This window comes from Melanotaenia boesemani, chromosome 20 (assembly GCF_017639745.1).
Source record: "Melanotaenia boesemani isolate fMelBoe1 chromosome 20, fMelBoe1.pri, whole genome shotgun sequence".
Classification (NCBI taxonomy): Eukaryota; Metazoa; Chordata; class Actinopteri; order Atheriniformes; family Melanotaeniidae; genus Melanotaenia; species Melanotaenia boesemani.
This window is the reverse complement of record NC_055701.1, coordinates 10,183,115-10,200,316: the sequence shown is the minus strand read 5'-3', so window position 1 is coordinate 10,200,316 and position 17,202 is coordinate 10,183,115. Positions and strand designations below refer to the sequence as shown.

General features: G+C 39.9%; 1 protein-coding gene across 1 annotated transcript in view; it reads right to left on the bottom strand.

Annotated features, from left to right (window-relative positions):
* The window catches only part of LOC121631535 (AT-rich interactive domain-containing protein 1B-like), a 190,359-nt gene extending 173,510 nt beyond the window's left edge, over positions 1-16,849 (bottom strand). Inside the window, exon 1 of the mRNA XM_041972534.1 lies at positions 16,802-16,849. Within this exon, the coding sequence (XP_041828468.1) occupies positions 16,802-16,807 (6 nt within the window). The 5' untranslated portion in view covers positions 16,808-16,849. The remainder of the gene's footprint in view (positions 1-16,801) is intronic.
* Positions 16,850-17,202: the final 353 nt, after the last annotated feature.

The window sequence follows — 17,202 nt, the reverse complement described above, 5'->3', positions numbered from 1 at the left end:
AAAGGAAGGCAGCAGAAAACAAAAGGCAACTGGGTAATGAGATTATCTCTGCCAGGCGCCCAGTGCACATCATTGTAGTTCACACAAATGGAAGAGATTATAAGTCACATTCAAAACAGCCTAATCCGTGAAAGACTCCCGATATGATTACTTTCTATTATGTTTGGTGACTGAGTGTGATGGATTTATCTGAAATCCTGAGGAGTCTTTAAAGTACAGTTGGACATAAAGGCAAAGAGCCAGTTGAAGATTAGTTGAATCCATCTGTGATAAGCTTCGGCAGTTTGGCCACAAACAGAGATAAACATAAATCTGAGGACCAGATGATGTAGTACACATTCAACAGCTATAGATCATCCCCACGGATCAGAAATGTACATACTGTATCAAAGGCTCTTTTCAAAAAACACACAAATATACTATTTACTTGTTTTGGGCAAGAAGTTGTTTGATTTGAAAGTTTTACATGTCCAAGTAAATTCCAACTTAACTACTGTTTGGAATGTTAAAGTGCTTTTAATGGTTGTTGTAGATGTTCCTGTGTTGTGTCCCAGCTCTCTTGGGGCTATTACTGCCTCCTTCCTGCCTGACCTCCCCCTTAGTTCTTGACAAGGTCAAACATCTCCCATTAGGGAGAATCAGGCCTTGCCTTTTGCCAGAGAAGTATCCAAGTCGTACATCGTGAAGGTCAGGGGCTGCATAATGAACTGGAAAATGTCAGTTATATTACTCCTCATTTAAATAGCGGATTTTCCGGCACCAGGAACAAGGGTGATATTTACCTTTTTCTTGCACAGGCCCGGAGCAAAGAGTCCTCTTAATCCAGCTAAGGGTGTGAAATTGAGTTGTATGTGTGAAGGAATGTGATTTCCTGGTTCCAGAGTGGAGTGAGTCTGCTGTGCTATACTACACCCCAACTAAGTCTCCATCAGCAAAGGAAAGACATGAAGAGAAAAATAAATGTTAAACCCTCTTAGTTGTGCATTAGTGCTGCCTGCAGTTTTAAAAACAGACAGTCCTCAACAGTCATTATTGTTTGCAAAAGTATAGATGTTATATTGGAAAAAAAACAACAACTAAAATGTAGGATTGATAATTGTTATCATGCCTAAATGTATGCATATTTGCATACTATATGCAATGTCTAATTATTAGTCTGATTAGACACATTTCCCCATACATTTGCATACTGACAGGAATGCCAACGGTTGCATACATTAGTGTGAGAATAAAACCGAAGAGGTGGCAGGGATGAGATGACAAAGGGGCATCCAAAGGAGAATGTTAATAATGATTCCTCTAAAACAATTTCCATTAATTTTCAGCCTTCTCGCCGGGGAGTAATATCTACATGCCCGAGGCAGGTTTAAATTGCATAGTCTGCCTGAGAAAAAGAGACAAAGACTCCCCAGTGTCCAGCCACTCTCATCAGAACAGGAAGACATGAGGAACGCCCAGGAGACAGCACCACAATAATAGAAGCTAAGCTATTAGCAGCATCAAACAAGAAGAAAAAAACTGATGGGCTTTGTTTTCAGTGATGCAGTGAAGCAACTCACAATAGAGGCTGCTGGATTTCCTGGGTCTTCACTTGATGGTCAGACATATTACCTGAGGTGGACATCACTGCCAGATTGTAGCTCTATCTGTGCTGCCCGCTGAACAGCTAACAGACAATGTCAAAGGTAGGACGTGAATAATACGATCATTTTATATTCTGACTCCCTGCCAGGGAATATGTCACTTGGACATGAGGTCACATACCCAGTCAGTGTGTGAAGGCAGAGCTGGGGCCATGAGCTTTGCTGAAAGGAAAGGGAAGGCAGCCAGCTAATGTCACACATACCAGCATCAGGGATGCTCTCATTCCCCTCTAAAGATTTTCTGTGGCCAAGCTGGCATCCCACGTTTTTTATCACAACCCACGTGAGCTTGCTTTGATCGGTGACATTGGGCATGTCTCCTGGGTATGGGCACACCTGGCAGACTGTCAATGGGCACAGGTTTTAAGAAAAGGGCAAAGAGGGGTAAGGATGGGTGGATGGGGGCAGCACTCGGGTATATCTTTATGCAGGAGATTACTATGTGTATAAAACAGTGAGAGTCAGTAACAACCATTTGGAGAGCAGACACATCTTTTGTTACCATGAGTTAAATATCTCAGTATAATTTTCTTAGCATTGTCAGCCATAAATACAAAAGTCTGATAATGTTGCCGTTACACAGTTTAAAATTTGTTTTATCCCATTTAGTATGTAACTTGGTCGTTTCTTTATGTTTCATAGTTACTTAATATAAGAAGGTTTTTACCTTTAAACTCCTAAATGCAAAAAGTTCAGTCTCAAAAATCCAGTATGAGCCAAGCTCTAATTAGACTGCAAAATCACCCTGACATTTGACATTTTACTTACACATTCCTGAGGTCTGGTCAAATAGTCTTTTTATTACAAAGGTTTGCATCTGAGAGAAATTATTTGGACAAATCTAAGTAGCAGCTGTTACAAGCACAATTAAGTATTCTCTAAATCTAGAGATAAGAGCTTCAGTGCTCTGATAAAACATTGTTTATGTAGGAAAGGAAATAATTCCATCTCACATATACCTTATGTGTTGCAGAACCAGATTGGTATAATTTAAGTCAGTGATTAGGAGGACAATATTTTTGCTATTTGACAGTGTTACTATTTGAATTAAAATTTATATTAAAGCTATTTGGTCATGTAAATGTGAATTTTATTACATAGTAGATTATAAGGATTAAAAATATTAAATATATCTATATGCAGAGTTCACTTCAAAAAAGTTATAAATGTTTTACAAAATGTATTTATAACTCAGTTTCAAAAATAGGTTAGTTAAAGCAAACAGTGGCCATCATTCAGATTCTCCATATGTGTAGTATTTGTTGATTATGACTGGAAAAACTCACACTGAGGGTGAATTTCAAACTGTGTCATCCAGCAACACGAGCCATATTTAGCGCCTCCTCCCAGCCACTCACAAAATACCTTATAATGAAAAGTTTCTTTCCAATAAAACTTTTCTAATATCCTGTCCCTTGCCTGCTCCAAGAGGTTGGATGTCTCATTTGCAAGTGAGGGCCTGGAAAAGAGATGGCTGCCCAGCAGCCTGTCCATCAGAGGAGCTCACTGGGGAGAGTGGGTGCGTGAGCTTGAAATAGTGTGTATGTGTGTGTTGATTAATATCAGGAGGGCAGGGCAGTGCTCAGGCTGCGGCTGTCGGTGAGAGGCAGAGAGGACAGTTCTTTTCACCGCCGCCCAGGGAAAAGTCTGCTGGCGGAGAGGGTAATGAGCCAGAAACAGGCTGAGAGGAGAGAGGGGAAGGCTGAGAGCAGAGCAGCTGAGGAGGCACAAGGACACACTGCCACACTCCACCACTGACCTCACACATCCACCCTTCACTCACTCTCTCCCTCGCTTACCCTCTTCCCCCCTCCCTGCAAAAAGCCAAGTCCCATCAAGGTTCTAATTTTTTTTTCTTTCACCATTTCACACTCATTCCCTGCTTCCTTTAGTGTGGCTCTCTGTCTGTTCTGCTCTACATCACACACAAACCTAAAAAATACATTTGTGTGTGCTTCCATGCACACAGTCACAGGTTAGGCATGCACGCATCCTTGCATTCCTTTTCACATGGGTCCTTTCTATTGTGCAAGGTTACATGCACACTATGCACAGAACACTACACCCAATTAATGTTGATGAGGTAGCACTTCATTAGAGCTGGATGGTTTAAAATAACTTAGTTTTAAAAACAAATAATCTTTTTCGAAAGAATGTTGTGATGTTTTTTTAAAATTTGCTGTCTTATTGAGAGTTAAAATATTAAATCGCAACATATTGGTGTATTCAGTAAACTGTACAAGCATCAGGGTGAGTTTTGTGTTATTTTCTTCATAGCTAGCAGGGTGACATCAACTGTGATGAAAGGACTTCAGTAAATAGAACAAACAGTAGGATATAGTGCTTGTTGTTGGGTAGTTATGTTTACTTGAAACTAAATAAACTTCAAAGTGCTATGATCAATACTTTAAATGTAAATATTAGGCATGTGTATGATGATTAAAGAGCCTATTGTAGTTGTATACCAACATAATAACATCACCACACTGATTCAGCTTATTATTTTGGTTTAATAGCCAACAAAATTTTGTTCAAAGTTTGTTGTTTACAGAAAAAACTTATTTAAACTTATACATCATACATGACCTGCACTATATGCTGTAGTTTAAACAGATTACAAAGTTAGCAGCTCGTTTGTGAACATTAGTAAGTATTTAGCTAAGAGCATTAGCTAACATTTCATATTATATAAACTTAGCACAGTATTCAATGAAATTTGTTTTTGGCCAGTTATTTTTAACTTTGCAGCTTTTTAATGAGGTAAACCTTGGAAGAATTCTGCACTAGTCGGAGGAGCAACACAGCAAAATGTGAGTAGTGCCTCTAAAACCCCCTGTAATCTCCTGTTGGTATTAATTCTTGTGCTACCAGGTCTGTGCCTGTCACAGATGTATGACTGGCACCTGATTGGCACCTAATTAATAGACAGACATTTCGGAATGACATTCAACAGCAAGTGGTGATCACATATCTGCAGAATCTGGGATCTAACTCCATCCTCCATGATGACAAAGGTCTCCCGCAGAGGGTCAGGATCATCATGGAGTACCTCCAGAATTTGGGAGTTGACAGGGTGGAATGACTTACTATAAATCCAGGCCTCAGCTCAATTAACCAGTTATGGGATCAACTTGGGTGTGTTGTATACAGAGTGACCAACACAACCACACTGATGGACCATCAGTGTCCCCTGGTTGAGGAATGAGATGCCACCCCACAGTAAACCAAGCTGATGACATGCATGAGGAAGTGGTGCCAAGCTGCAGTACCAACATTTTTAACCATGTCACTTAATCACAATCCTTACAAGTTATACCTTGTCGTAAAGGTGACTAATCAGGCTTTCCAACAATGTATAATAGAACACCAGTTGATATTATCAAAGGGGAGAAATAAATGTTCAAATAATCTTACATTTTGTAATTTTTATAAGTTTATATTAGTGAATATTGCACTTAAAGCTGCTAGGCTGACTGAAACATGACTCCAACTGAATTAAATTTTTTATAGATGTGTAAGTGTAGTATGTAGCTCATAAGTCTAGCTTGTGTTTAGACCTTGCTCCACTGCCCCCAAGTGGCCAAAAACATTCCATTTTGACTAGATTTAATCCAAACCAAAGGCCGGAAACTGTTGCAGTACTTGCAGTACTTCACCATTACAAGAAGAAAATTATGTTTTGAGGCTCTGTAAATCTCTCTGACTACATGAACTCTTGGACAATGTTTACAACAGCTATGGCCTCAGAGCAGTAAAAATGGGATTGCATTTTCCTTTTCACAGTGTCTAGAGGGTGATGGGGTAAACAAGAGCCCACAGGTGGGGATTAAGAATGGATACTCATTGTTATGGCGAGGTCATAGAGACAGGGTTTGCCATGCTGTCTGAGAATATTGCCCTCAAGATTATTTATTTATTTTTTAGCTCAGGCCACTGAGTTGTGTGTCTTCTAGATGGAGGATTGGGCTACATGAGAACTATCTGCAGAGAGAGGATGCATCCACTAAGGCTTACGAGGGAGAGCTGGCCACAAGGGTGAGGGGCAGGAAATAACATGAGCAATTTCATAAATGGAAGGGAGAGGCTGTGACTTCCTAAATCGTCTGTGAAAGACAGAGGGAGGCAGTGGTGAAGCAAGGGGAGATGGGGAAAAGGACGACAGCAGAGAGATGGAGGGAGGCGAGAGTGAGCGTGACGCAAAGTGTGAAAGAGAAAGAAGGGAGAGGAGGGGAGAGTCTGATGTTGGCGGTAAATGGATGTAAGTGGGTAAGGGAGGCAGGGGCAAAGTGAGAAAGAGGGAGGTTGGAGAGATGAAAAGATGTAGAGGGCAGATTTCCCACCAGCTGAGTGAGCACCTCTATTACCCTTTTTCTCTCCCTCTGCCCCCCTCCCCTCCTCTATCTCTGTGTCCTATCAGCCTCAGTGTGGCATCCTCTCACATCAGATTAGCTCCAGCCCAGAGAGACGCTTCAAACTCCTCTGTCAAAGTTATTTAAAACACACCCAATGCTGAGGCCATGCTTCATTCTGCTCCCTCCCACCATCTTTCTTTCTTCCTGTTCGTCCTTGTCATGGCCCAAACTTTAAGCTGAGACCAAAGAACCATCCTTGGCAGCCCAGCTGGGATGCACATCTCCCAGTGGCATTAAAAGTCACCATCAATCAAACATGAGGGTGCAGGGGAGGACCTACAGTAAGAGTGACAGGAGGCAAGAAAGAAGCAAAAATGCAAGAGACCAATATAAATTGCCAACTTGGGAAAAGATATCTGACATAAGCATGACCTGGATACTCAGATTCATATTTTGTGCTTGAGCATTGATTAAATAATGGCCTTACACAGGGGGTGTCACTTAAAAACTTCATTATTTCTGTGAGACTAGTTGCTGTCTTGATAGGTTGTTCTATTTTCAGGATTTTAACATTTCCTATAAAGTGAAAAATCACCTTGGGAATTGGCATGGATGTGCATTGACCAGCAAGCTGTGGATGACTCCTGTGAGTAAGAGGAACAGATCATGCTACGATCCATTGTGTCAAGACAATACTCCTCTTGAAAAGAAAGGCAAGTTTGGTGTGGCACGGTACAGCCTGATTCAGCCCATTTTCTGACAGAGATGGCTGTTTGAGCTCTCCAGTCATGGCCTTGGTGATGAATGGCCTCCACTGCCAGAGAAAGAAAGGAAAAGGGGGCCGGTGCGCCCTCAAAGGATCAATATGAATGCATAGAAGGACCTGCTTCGCATGTTAAAACCCCTGATCTAACTCTAGCCCCCCCTTTCCATTTGCTCATTCCTCTGTCTCCTGCATCACTGATGGACAAACCTCTGGAAGTGAATAGGCTTTAGTATGTGTGTGTTAGGATGCATGTGTTTCTACATGAAGTGTGTCAGCAGGTTTCTAGAGGGGATGGCATGTCAGCAAACTCAAGGTCGATGTGGCACGTGGAAGCATCATGAACCACAGACACACACGCTCACACAATTCTGCAAATCCACCCACTGTTGATACTTTGAAAGAGACCACACTGTGACATGGTAATGCAGAGGTGTCTAAGGCGATGGATATCCTATTAATGAGCCCAAAACAATGACGAGACTAATGAGCTTATAATGGGAATATTGAATGCATGGGAATGGGATTGGGCCTTGTGTGAGCCAAGAAGGGGGACCAGTGAATAAGAGCCAAAGCACAAGGGCTAGAGGGCTAAAAGCTTGAGACGAATACGAACTGCAAAAGGGCGTAGCTAAGGGTCTGCGTAGAGGGATGCACAGTCAACCCAAATCAATACACCCCTACCCGCCTTGCCTCATTGGGTCTGTGATATATGAGAGCAGGCAGCTTCTTTGAGCATAAATAAAACGTGAAAATGCAACAAATTATCAGGTCGAATGGACAGCGATCTATTTATTCAGTAATGCTGTAATTTTTTTTCCTCCCACCAATCAGTTCAGAGTAGAAGGGACAGATTGTTACCCTGGTTCCAATTTGAGCTGACCATACACTGAGATGTGATTCTGCCTCTGTTTGTGAATTAATGAATTAATCAAAGACTGGTTCGTTGGGAGGGAGAGAAGGGAGCGAACAGCAAGTTGTGATGGGCTAATAGCTGGAAAAGGAATTACAGTCCGATTGCTAAGTCTCATGCTGGCCCTAATGTTGCAGGAGCCCTTTGCTGTGAGCCGGGCAGCCCCTCTGTGTGATTTGATTCCATTTGGAGAGCCTTATTTTCCTCTTGATCTCACACATTAAGGACCTCACTATTCACTAGAGCAGGAAAAAGGGGGAGGACAGTCAGAGCAATGGAATGGATTAGCACACAGCTGTTGAGACCAGGCAGGTCAATGTTTTAAATCTCTGACCCTGTCCAGTTAAATCTGCAGGCCTGTACTTCACAGACACTCATGGATAAAGGGAATAGCTCTGAGCAAGATGGTAGGGTGAAAAACAACCTCTGAACCAGGAAGGGTTGAGGTGTCAGCCTTGTGGAAATGGGCTTTTAGTTGCAAAGTTAGATAATCCATGTAAGTGGTTTAAGACAACAGAGTCCACATTGACATTAAAATAGAGTATTTTTGGACCCCATCCTGTTGCATATAAGGATGACCTTCAATGGACAGATATCTCAGCTGTGTGTGTGCATGTAATGCTGAGGTAAGGGATGGAAGTTTACCAGCAGTCCATGTCTGCCTAGAAAGCAGCCAGCCAATTATCCCTCTTAATTATCTATTGACGAGATGGAATTGATGTTTTTGGAGCGCTGATTGGATAATCAGGAATGTTGGCCACAGTTATTCTCCTTGGCTGGTCTCACTCATCTGTCCAATCTGGTGTCCTTGTTTCAGTAATTTGCTCAGTCGCACAACATATTCCTGCTGAACAATAATTCTCTATCACAGTCAGAGTCATAGGAGATGTTTCATTTTGCTGCTGCAGTTAGGAAGACTTCATGTTCCTCTGTGCAAGTCCTTAGTTAAATAGTTCCTAACATTGGGCTAAAGGCTCCATAAGCACAAATGGCAACCTTTTCAATTCGTCGCCATTGATCAACCTCCACTTTTATCTGCAGACAGACATGCTTCTTACAGGGCTCCTTTTCCAAAACAGACTGGGTCTAAACAAAAGACTGCAGTCATGTTATTTTCTGCCCCTACTCTCTTTTCATATCAGCAGCCCATTTTCTTGAAATTCTCTCAGAGAGTGTGTTGGCACAGACCCAGGCAGACACCAGGAACAGGAGAGCACCAGACATGAGTGACACTGATTGTGCCTCCTCTAATTAAACCCTACCTGACCTTAGTGTTGGGACATCATTAGTTCTCCCTCGTAATCATCACACAGCAGCAATTACATTCTATTTGGCTCCATTTGCATTTCACAAGATTTCCTTGAACAATCAAAGACGGATTGGGAAAAGAGGAGGAAGCCAAATAAAGCACAGACTCTTAAAAAGCAGCCAGATTCAATTTCACAACACTATAGAGCAATGGATTGTTGCTAAATATCATGGGAGTATTGAGAGTAAAGGTTAAACAGGCTGAGTCTGAGATGTTGGGTTTGTTGTCTGAGACCATTTTCCCATACAGCGTTAAAGAGATCCATATGTTCTTTGTATGCTCAGACAAGTGCACATGTTTACTGCTAAAAAAAACAACTACAAAAAAGAAAAACTGAATTAAAATTTAAAAATAAATCATTAAAAACATTTTCAACCCTTCACATCTTTACAGCATTAAAATCTGCACTTCACTGAATAAAATAACCAAAATTCAGAGTACTCAGCTGTAGAAAGAATACAGCTCCCCACTTATAGAAAGCACACAACACTTGAACACACACACACACATCAGTGCAGAATAGAGCCATCTATGTAAGTATGTACTTCAGAGAAAGTGCACTAGGGCAGATTCTCCATCTGCATTGAGGGTGACAGCAGGGTGGTGCTGGAGTAGCATTTCTCTCCCCGAGATGTCGTCGACACAGAAACACTCATACGTCACAGACATGAAAGAGGGCTCTTTGAAAGCTCATATGCACAGTTGGCATTCAAATAAGCCAAAGGAGACTTTTTCCTACCAGCTCGTCTCATGCGTATGCTGTTACTAAATCTGACAACAGCAGCAGAGTAAGGTCGTTGTGTTAAGATGAGAATTATACTGGCAAATATCCCGAGGGTCTCCCGCTTTCTATGCAGAAGACAATTGGACATGTATTCTCATGTCTGTTCTGCACCAAATCAGAAATGCTGTCTACACAGTCGACTGCAATAATGCAAAATAAATGTAAACCTAAATATTACACTTGTAGATATTCATTTTACTACCGTTTTTCCTCTTTTTGATTGGATCCAGGCTTATATTTTTAATGCTGATTTCACAACTTTTTCTGTTTCTCTTCCAAACATAATCACATATAAAGTGTTTTTATAACTGCTGTGCTATTTGCCCATAAATGTGACTTCAAATTAGATTGTTGAGGTACATTAATTTCTTTTGAGAAAAAAAATTATCTTTTCATTTAGGACAAGTCGTAATATCATGTCTTTGGATACCATCCAGGCAGTCGGATCCATAAAAGAAAACCTAAAAAGGACAATTCCCTACAGATAATTTTAAGATCTGCTGGCAGGGACACCACATTGACCACTAATAATAACAGATATGTTGCTATGCAACTTAGGGTGTCAAACAGCAGTAATGTTTGCTGTCAAAGCAGTAAGCAGACAACCATCAATGGCAGCTGTGCATCAGCTATCAAGCAGAAACTAGCCAACTCTTAAAAAATACTTATTTACCAGTCACTACATCTTTGCTTCATCAAAACACAAATTTCAAACCACTTTTCAATCCAAGTCAAGTTAGGACAAGACTAAAAAGAACAAACTGTTTAAGGAAAATAACTGTTAATTTACATATTTACATCAATATAACAATAATTTCCCATCCTTCCTTACAACAAAAATTAGAACTTAAGTATTGAATGTAAATTCACTTTATCCAGAAAATATGTTCCCTGTAACAGTTTAACTGTTTTGTATTGTCATTAAATTATTGTCATTTGTACTGTTAAACCAGGTTATTGAAGTTTAACTCCAACTAATTACTTTTTTTATGAATCTGTTAATTATTTTCTCATTATTAGACTGTGTTAACAGGAAAATGTCATATTGAATTACCCCAAAAATTTTCTAAAGGTTGCAAATTTGACATCAGCTGACTTACTGATTGACTGACTAATCACTTGAGCCGGACATACAATGTTGGGGTAACCATTATAAAATTAATTCAATTAATAAAAGAATGATAAATGATTTTCTAAATCATTGTTGGTTTATTTGCATTGATCAGTTAATAAACTAACTGCTGATTCTTGGGTTAATCTGTGATGTAAACATCATGACTCATACTGTATAGCTAATAACTGTCATATTAGCTATACAGATAATGAAAACCAAATTTGAACAAGGGAAATGAAGATTGCTCAGTGACACAGAAGATTGCTGTTTCTCCCCATATTCTATTACACCTATATGGGCCCCGTGTTTAATGCTGCAAACAATACATCATTTCTAAAAAAATAAATAAATAAATAAATTACAATTCATAAACATTACCCTAAATTCAAGCTTTATATTTTCACTTTGCAGGTCTACAATAATCTATACAATAAAATGAGGTTCATTTTAAAATTGCAATTACTTTCTGAGGAAATTAATAATATAACGGAACAACGTGATAAGAACTGCTAACAGGTTATTACTGCATACCGTGTTCATCATGGATAAAAAACTTACCTCAAACCATCGGGAGAGAACAAAGTGCATTCTGGAGCCTGATTTCACATTAAGGCAATTTAAATATTCCAGACTGCCTAATTTAGGGGTCAAACTTCTGTGTAACTTAATTTGACAAGATTAATTATACAATTAAATCCAAACTTCTCTCAATTATGTGGAGAAATGCCTGCCTGCTCAGGCCGACCCTTCACCTTTGCTGAGGCGAGGTACCTGATAAGCATAATTTTCAACAGGAGCAGAAGAAATTGCTGCCTATTTTTGTTGCCGCGCTCGACTCAGCATATTATAGTTCTTAATTGCCAGCAGACTTCGTGACTGTGCCCTTGACATGGAAAAGGAAAATGTTATGCCATTCACTCGCACATTACTGAACGTGCAGCAGCTCTTTTCTGATTGACAGGACAATCCACTCAATCAAATGACTTAATTGTGTGTCAATTGATTCTGTAATTACAATTGGCAGCCTTGCCACTTCTGTTTCACTGATTTATCATCTATGATGAGCAAATACCTGGTGACACAGTTAGGAGTCAGTGCTGTAGATGTTAATGTTATCCCTGAATTGTGGGGTCAAGTTAATCCTAAACTCATCCTAGAATAAATTTATTCTCCTCAGTATACACAAATTTCCCACAACTGCTAAACAAGAACTACCTTTTGGTTTTATTGTTAATTTATTCCAATTACGTCTAAATTATCTCACATATATAAATTCTGCAAGAGTTCCTTGTGATGCCTCTTCAGCTCGGTGGAAGTTCACCTGTGCTTGTTTGAAATTATTGGACATGAAACAGGCATACACTTTCTACATAAGCTTTCAAAGTTTGAGAATTAAACTATGAGAAAGGATTGCATTAAGGGAACAAATCTGAGGAAACATACAGAAAATTTCAGCAGCATTTAAAGCTGGGATTGCAAATGTTTCCCTGCTACAACTTAATTGACTCACATGAATGGGTCGTTGTGAAGAACTTGACAATAAGCAGTTGGATTAATTTTATTTGAAGACCAGAGATCCCTGATTTAAAGTGTAAAAGCACAATAGCTTCATTCTAAAATGAAGGAGGTTTGGAACCGCAGACTTCATTAGTCTGTCGGCTGAGCTAAAATGAATAAAGAGCCAGTATCTAGCAAGCCAGTAGTCACTAAGAATGAGCTACAGAGCTGACTTGTGGAAATAGAAGAACCTCAGCCAAAGACAATCAGGAGTGCAGCACTTTATCAATTGACATCACACATGCCAAACTGCTGTGAGTTTGCCAAAAGGCACCTGAATAATTTTTATGCAACAGAGATTAAAAACGTTCCATTTATTATGACATTATAAGGATTTTTGCACACCCTTTTTATTAAGTCTTAATGTAAATTTTTTTATCTCTTTATATTCTTCTATGTACTTTTTAATGCTTCTTCTGGTCCCTGCTGTAATGTTTTTAATATTTCATATAAATCATTTTGAATTGTCTTGTAAATGAAATGTGTTACACATATAAACTTGCCCTGTCTTGACTTGCCTACCCTGATCTAAAGAAACATAAATTGAAAAAGTTTGGCCATGATTACAGCCCAGAAAGAGTAAATGAGACAATAAACATAATCTAATAAATACAATCCCTTCAGTCAAACGCAGTGATAACAACATCATGTGGATTTCTCTCTGTGACAGAGACAGGGAAACTTGTAGAAAGAGAAACGATAGAGGCGGAAAAATCTTTTCCAAATATGTCAGAATCTCATGATAGGAAGTTAAGTAACCCACACATAGCAAGTAAGCGCTTCATGGCTTCATAAAAACCAGGAAAGTCTTGGATGACGCAGCAAGAGTGTGGACCTGATAAACCTGATAAAGCATCGGGAGAAATTTGAAAAGGGTTTGAAGGTGTGTTAAGCTTGTAGAATCATTCCCAGAAAGACTGGGGGCTTTTTAATCTTTAATAAACTACCAAAAGCATCCAAAATGTGTTTTTGCTTCACTACAATAAAACATTTGGTATTGACTTTTAAAGATAAAAAAGAAAGAAGAGTTTGAAACATAAAAAAATTCTAAAAATAAATAAATAAAAGGGGTGTAAACTTTGCTTCAGCTCTGTGTTTCAGTGGATCAGGTTTTGCTAACAAGCAGGAAAGGGGCAGAAATAAGTCATGTGAGGTTAAGTGCTGTCATTTTAAATGCATGCCTCTAATGTCCTTTCATAGAATATTGTCCTCTTTACATGTACATTAAGGGGGCAACCACAATGCAAGACCACTAACAACCCCCACCTGTCATCCTTTAGTATTTATGTCAAGGCATGAGCTGAACCAGCAGGACTGAGTTAAAAAGAGCAGGTGGGCTCATCCTCCTTTGACAAGCAGCCATTATCAACACAGTTCTCAGAGTGAAAGAGGAAAACCACCAGGGATGAGTGTAAAACCTCTTTCAAAGACCTTCAAAATCCCACTTTCTACCCTCTCACTCTCTCCCTCTCTCAATCCCTCCTTGTCATCATTTTATCCGCCCTCCCTCTGCTACCTTCAGAGGAGAGTGGAAAAAAGGGGGGGAATGGTCTACTTGACCTTAATCTGCCCAGTAGTGAGTTTCAAAGAGATGACATCCAACCTCCGAGGTAAAGGGCAATTGTTTTCTTGTTTTTCTTCCTTCATCTGAAAGCGAATTTTCTGTGAAAACATGTGTTAGCAACATTGGCTTATCAAAAAATGAAATTAAAACATAAAGGAATGGGCCAGTGGGTTTAGTAATTTACATTACTTTTAATCAGCACCATTCCTTACTGTAGTTCAAATGTAACCAGAGAAAAAGCCTTTGAAAGTATATTGTCCTTTAGGGAGCTCCCCAGTCCCAATTTCCCTCCATGAGCCCTTGCAACTGTTAACATCTAATGTGATCTACTGCATCAAGCTATCCCAGCAAGTCCACATCAGCATAATGCACAGAAGAAAGTCCTTTCCCTAAAATATATAGAACCACAATACTGAGATTGTTTATGCAGGCGTGCAAAAAAACTTCAGCTCAGACTTTCTCAGTCACAAAAAAATTAATCTACTCACATCTGCCAAGTGCCCATATGGAATAGTCAAGATATGATGCATATTTAACAATGTATAAAGACAGAGAAATTAACCACCAGACAAGTCTTTCGCCGACACCAGTGAGCCATGAATTAATAATTCAGAGTGAAGTTATTAACTTATTTGTTAACAGTAAATATTCTGTATATGTCCCCAAGAGCATGACTTTTTAATAATTCTGAATTTTTAAAATTTAATGTTTAGCTTCAATCTGGAAACAATGGTGCTTAGCCGTAATTGATTCTTCTGGCATGGAGTAATTATGATGGCTGTGTCAAAGTGAAGTCTGATCCATTTGGCCCTGGGTGATATGAAAAAGCGAGGAAAGAGAGAGAGATTTAGAAAAGGAAGAGGAGAAACAGTATGGAGATGCAGCGTTGTGTATATCTCTTGACAGGCAGCTGGACTGTGGTGGGAATAGCCTCTAACCCTGAGCTATCCATCTTCAACTCTTCTTATTTAAGGGCCTTTTCATTGTAGTACTGCACAGCTGCTGGTCTTATTTATTTATATGTTTGAGACTGATAAACTCCCTCAACATTTCTCTCCATCCTCATATCTCTCCCAAGGCCATTCTTGCCATCTTTCGCCCTGAAAGCGTCTCGTTGCTCTGAGGTCACTATGCCAACGGCAGCAGGGAGAGCCGATCTCAGCAGGGTGGTATTTAATTCATCAGGGCCTGAGTGTTAATTACTCACACATCTACAAGGCTGTGAAGCGAGGCTAGGTTGGCATTCCCTGCTACAAGACTTTAAAAGGAACACTCCTGCAACCATGTGAATAGGTTTTGCTTGAATTGCTTACAAATAGTCAAAAGGACAGAGTAGATCAGGACAAAACAAACATGCCTGGCAAAATCCACCTCAGGTAAAGGTGCATGGTCATTTGAGACATCCCATGGGTTAGTGACACGCACCGCTTCACGGGATGCTGCCATGAGAGAAATGCCAATTGTCTTGTAGGTTAAGTCTCAATAGCCAGAAGAGAGAGATGCACAAACACAGTGTCCTGTCTGCTGTGGCATAGCAGGCCCTGGTCACAGCTGTTCTCCCCCGCCTCGGGAGGAATTGCTTCCATTTGGCCTGTCACTTTGGCCAGGGCCGCTGTGGCTTTTCTCATTTGTCAGAGAGCAGGGGCGATCCTCTGGCACTCGTGGCTAATCTTCAGCCATAGGCAAGAGCAGACACACACATGCTCACTCTTTTTCTCATATATAGTCACTGGTTCACAAGGGTCTTTTTTTCCCACTCTTTCCAGGGGGTGAACAGCAGCAGCAAGAGACAGAAAGCGAGAGATATCAACTTTTTCAAGGTCAAAGATACAACCTTTTGTGATAGCCTTTTGGCATTTAACGGTAATGACTGAGTCAATCATGATAGGATTTTTTTTTCCTGCCATCTTTGAACCATAGTAAAATCATCCTTGCTACTGACTTGAAGAACTTTAAATGACACACAAAAGGTAATTGGACATGGTTTCTAGTAATTATCCCCTGATAGAGGGGAAAAAAAGCATTACTGTAACTGTGACACCAGAGTCTGAGCTGCTCATTCTTTTACATGCATGAGTGCTCGGTTCGCACTTGATTGAAGAAATTATCCACTAAGTCTGATAGAGGGGTACTGAGAGCAGAACATATGATTGGCTGCATTCATATACAGACATATACTGTAGGATCCCTTGATTTCATTAGAGTATAGTGTTGGGTAATTACAGCACAACAGTGCTGCAATGCTGCCTGGTAACATATTACAGCACTGGGGGAACAGAGCAGTCCAATTAAAGAGCTGTCACACATGGCTTTGAGGGGAACGTGGCCAACATGCTGTGCCAAAACCGATCCTATCATTAGAGGCTGCCATCGCTTTGAGGTACAACTGCTTTCAAGTCTGTCTTTCAGTCAGCTTCACTGCAGTCAACAGGTGATGGCTCTACTTGATTATTAGTACACCTCAAATTTACTAGTATCAATATGCAGCTACCTGTGAGATCCATATGAGAATGAAAATGTATGCCTGTGATCAAAGGCAGCTCAGAGTGAAAACACACAAGCCATGGTTCTCTTCATTCTTTTAAGAGACAAACATTAATGCAGTCAGAACAAGATAAAGCACAACACAACACAGAATAAAAACATCTGAGTTGTAGGAAGTTTAGAACTATACAAGAGTCTGTCTTTTTTTTTCTTCTAATAACAACATAAAATGAGCTTTTGTGAACATTAGTCATGCTCCTAAAAGGAAAGAATTACAAACTTCTAGAGTCAAGGTGTGCAAAGCAGCAGCTTTTTTACCTTCATACAACATGAATGTGTCCTCAGGCTGCAGCATCTCTATGAAGTGCTACAAAGAAAAGCAAGATTGAGTGATTATGTAACTTACTAACTATCCAATTTGCCATACACATTGATCAAAGTCTCATCTTTAATTCACAAATTCCTGCAAAGTATAGTCAAGAACACATCTTGTGACTGATGGTCATAACTTTTTTAAGTATTTCTGACAACCTTAATGTATTCCTGAGTTTAATTATTTCTTAATATTGACATTTCTAATTAAGCAGCATAATTGAAATGCTTGTGTGCAATGGCAATCATTTTCCACGGCCACTGAAAAATTAATATAAAAATTATTAATGAATACTACCTCTTTTAATTGCTGTGTACCCATGTTCATAATTGCTGCAGCATCCTCC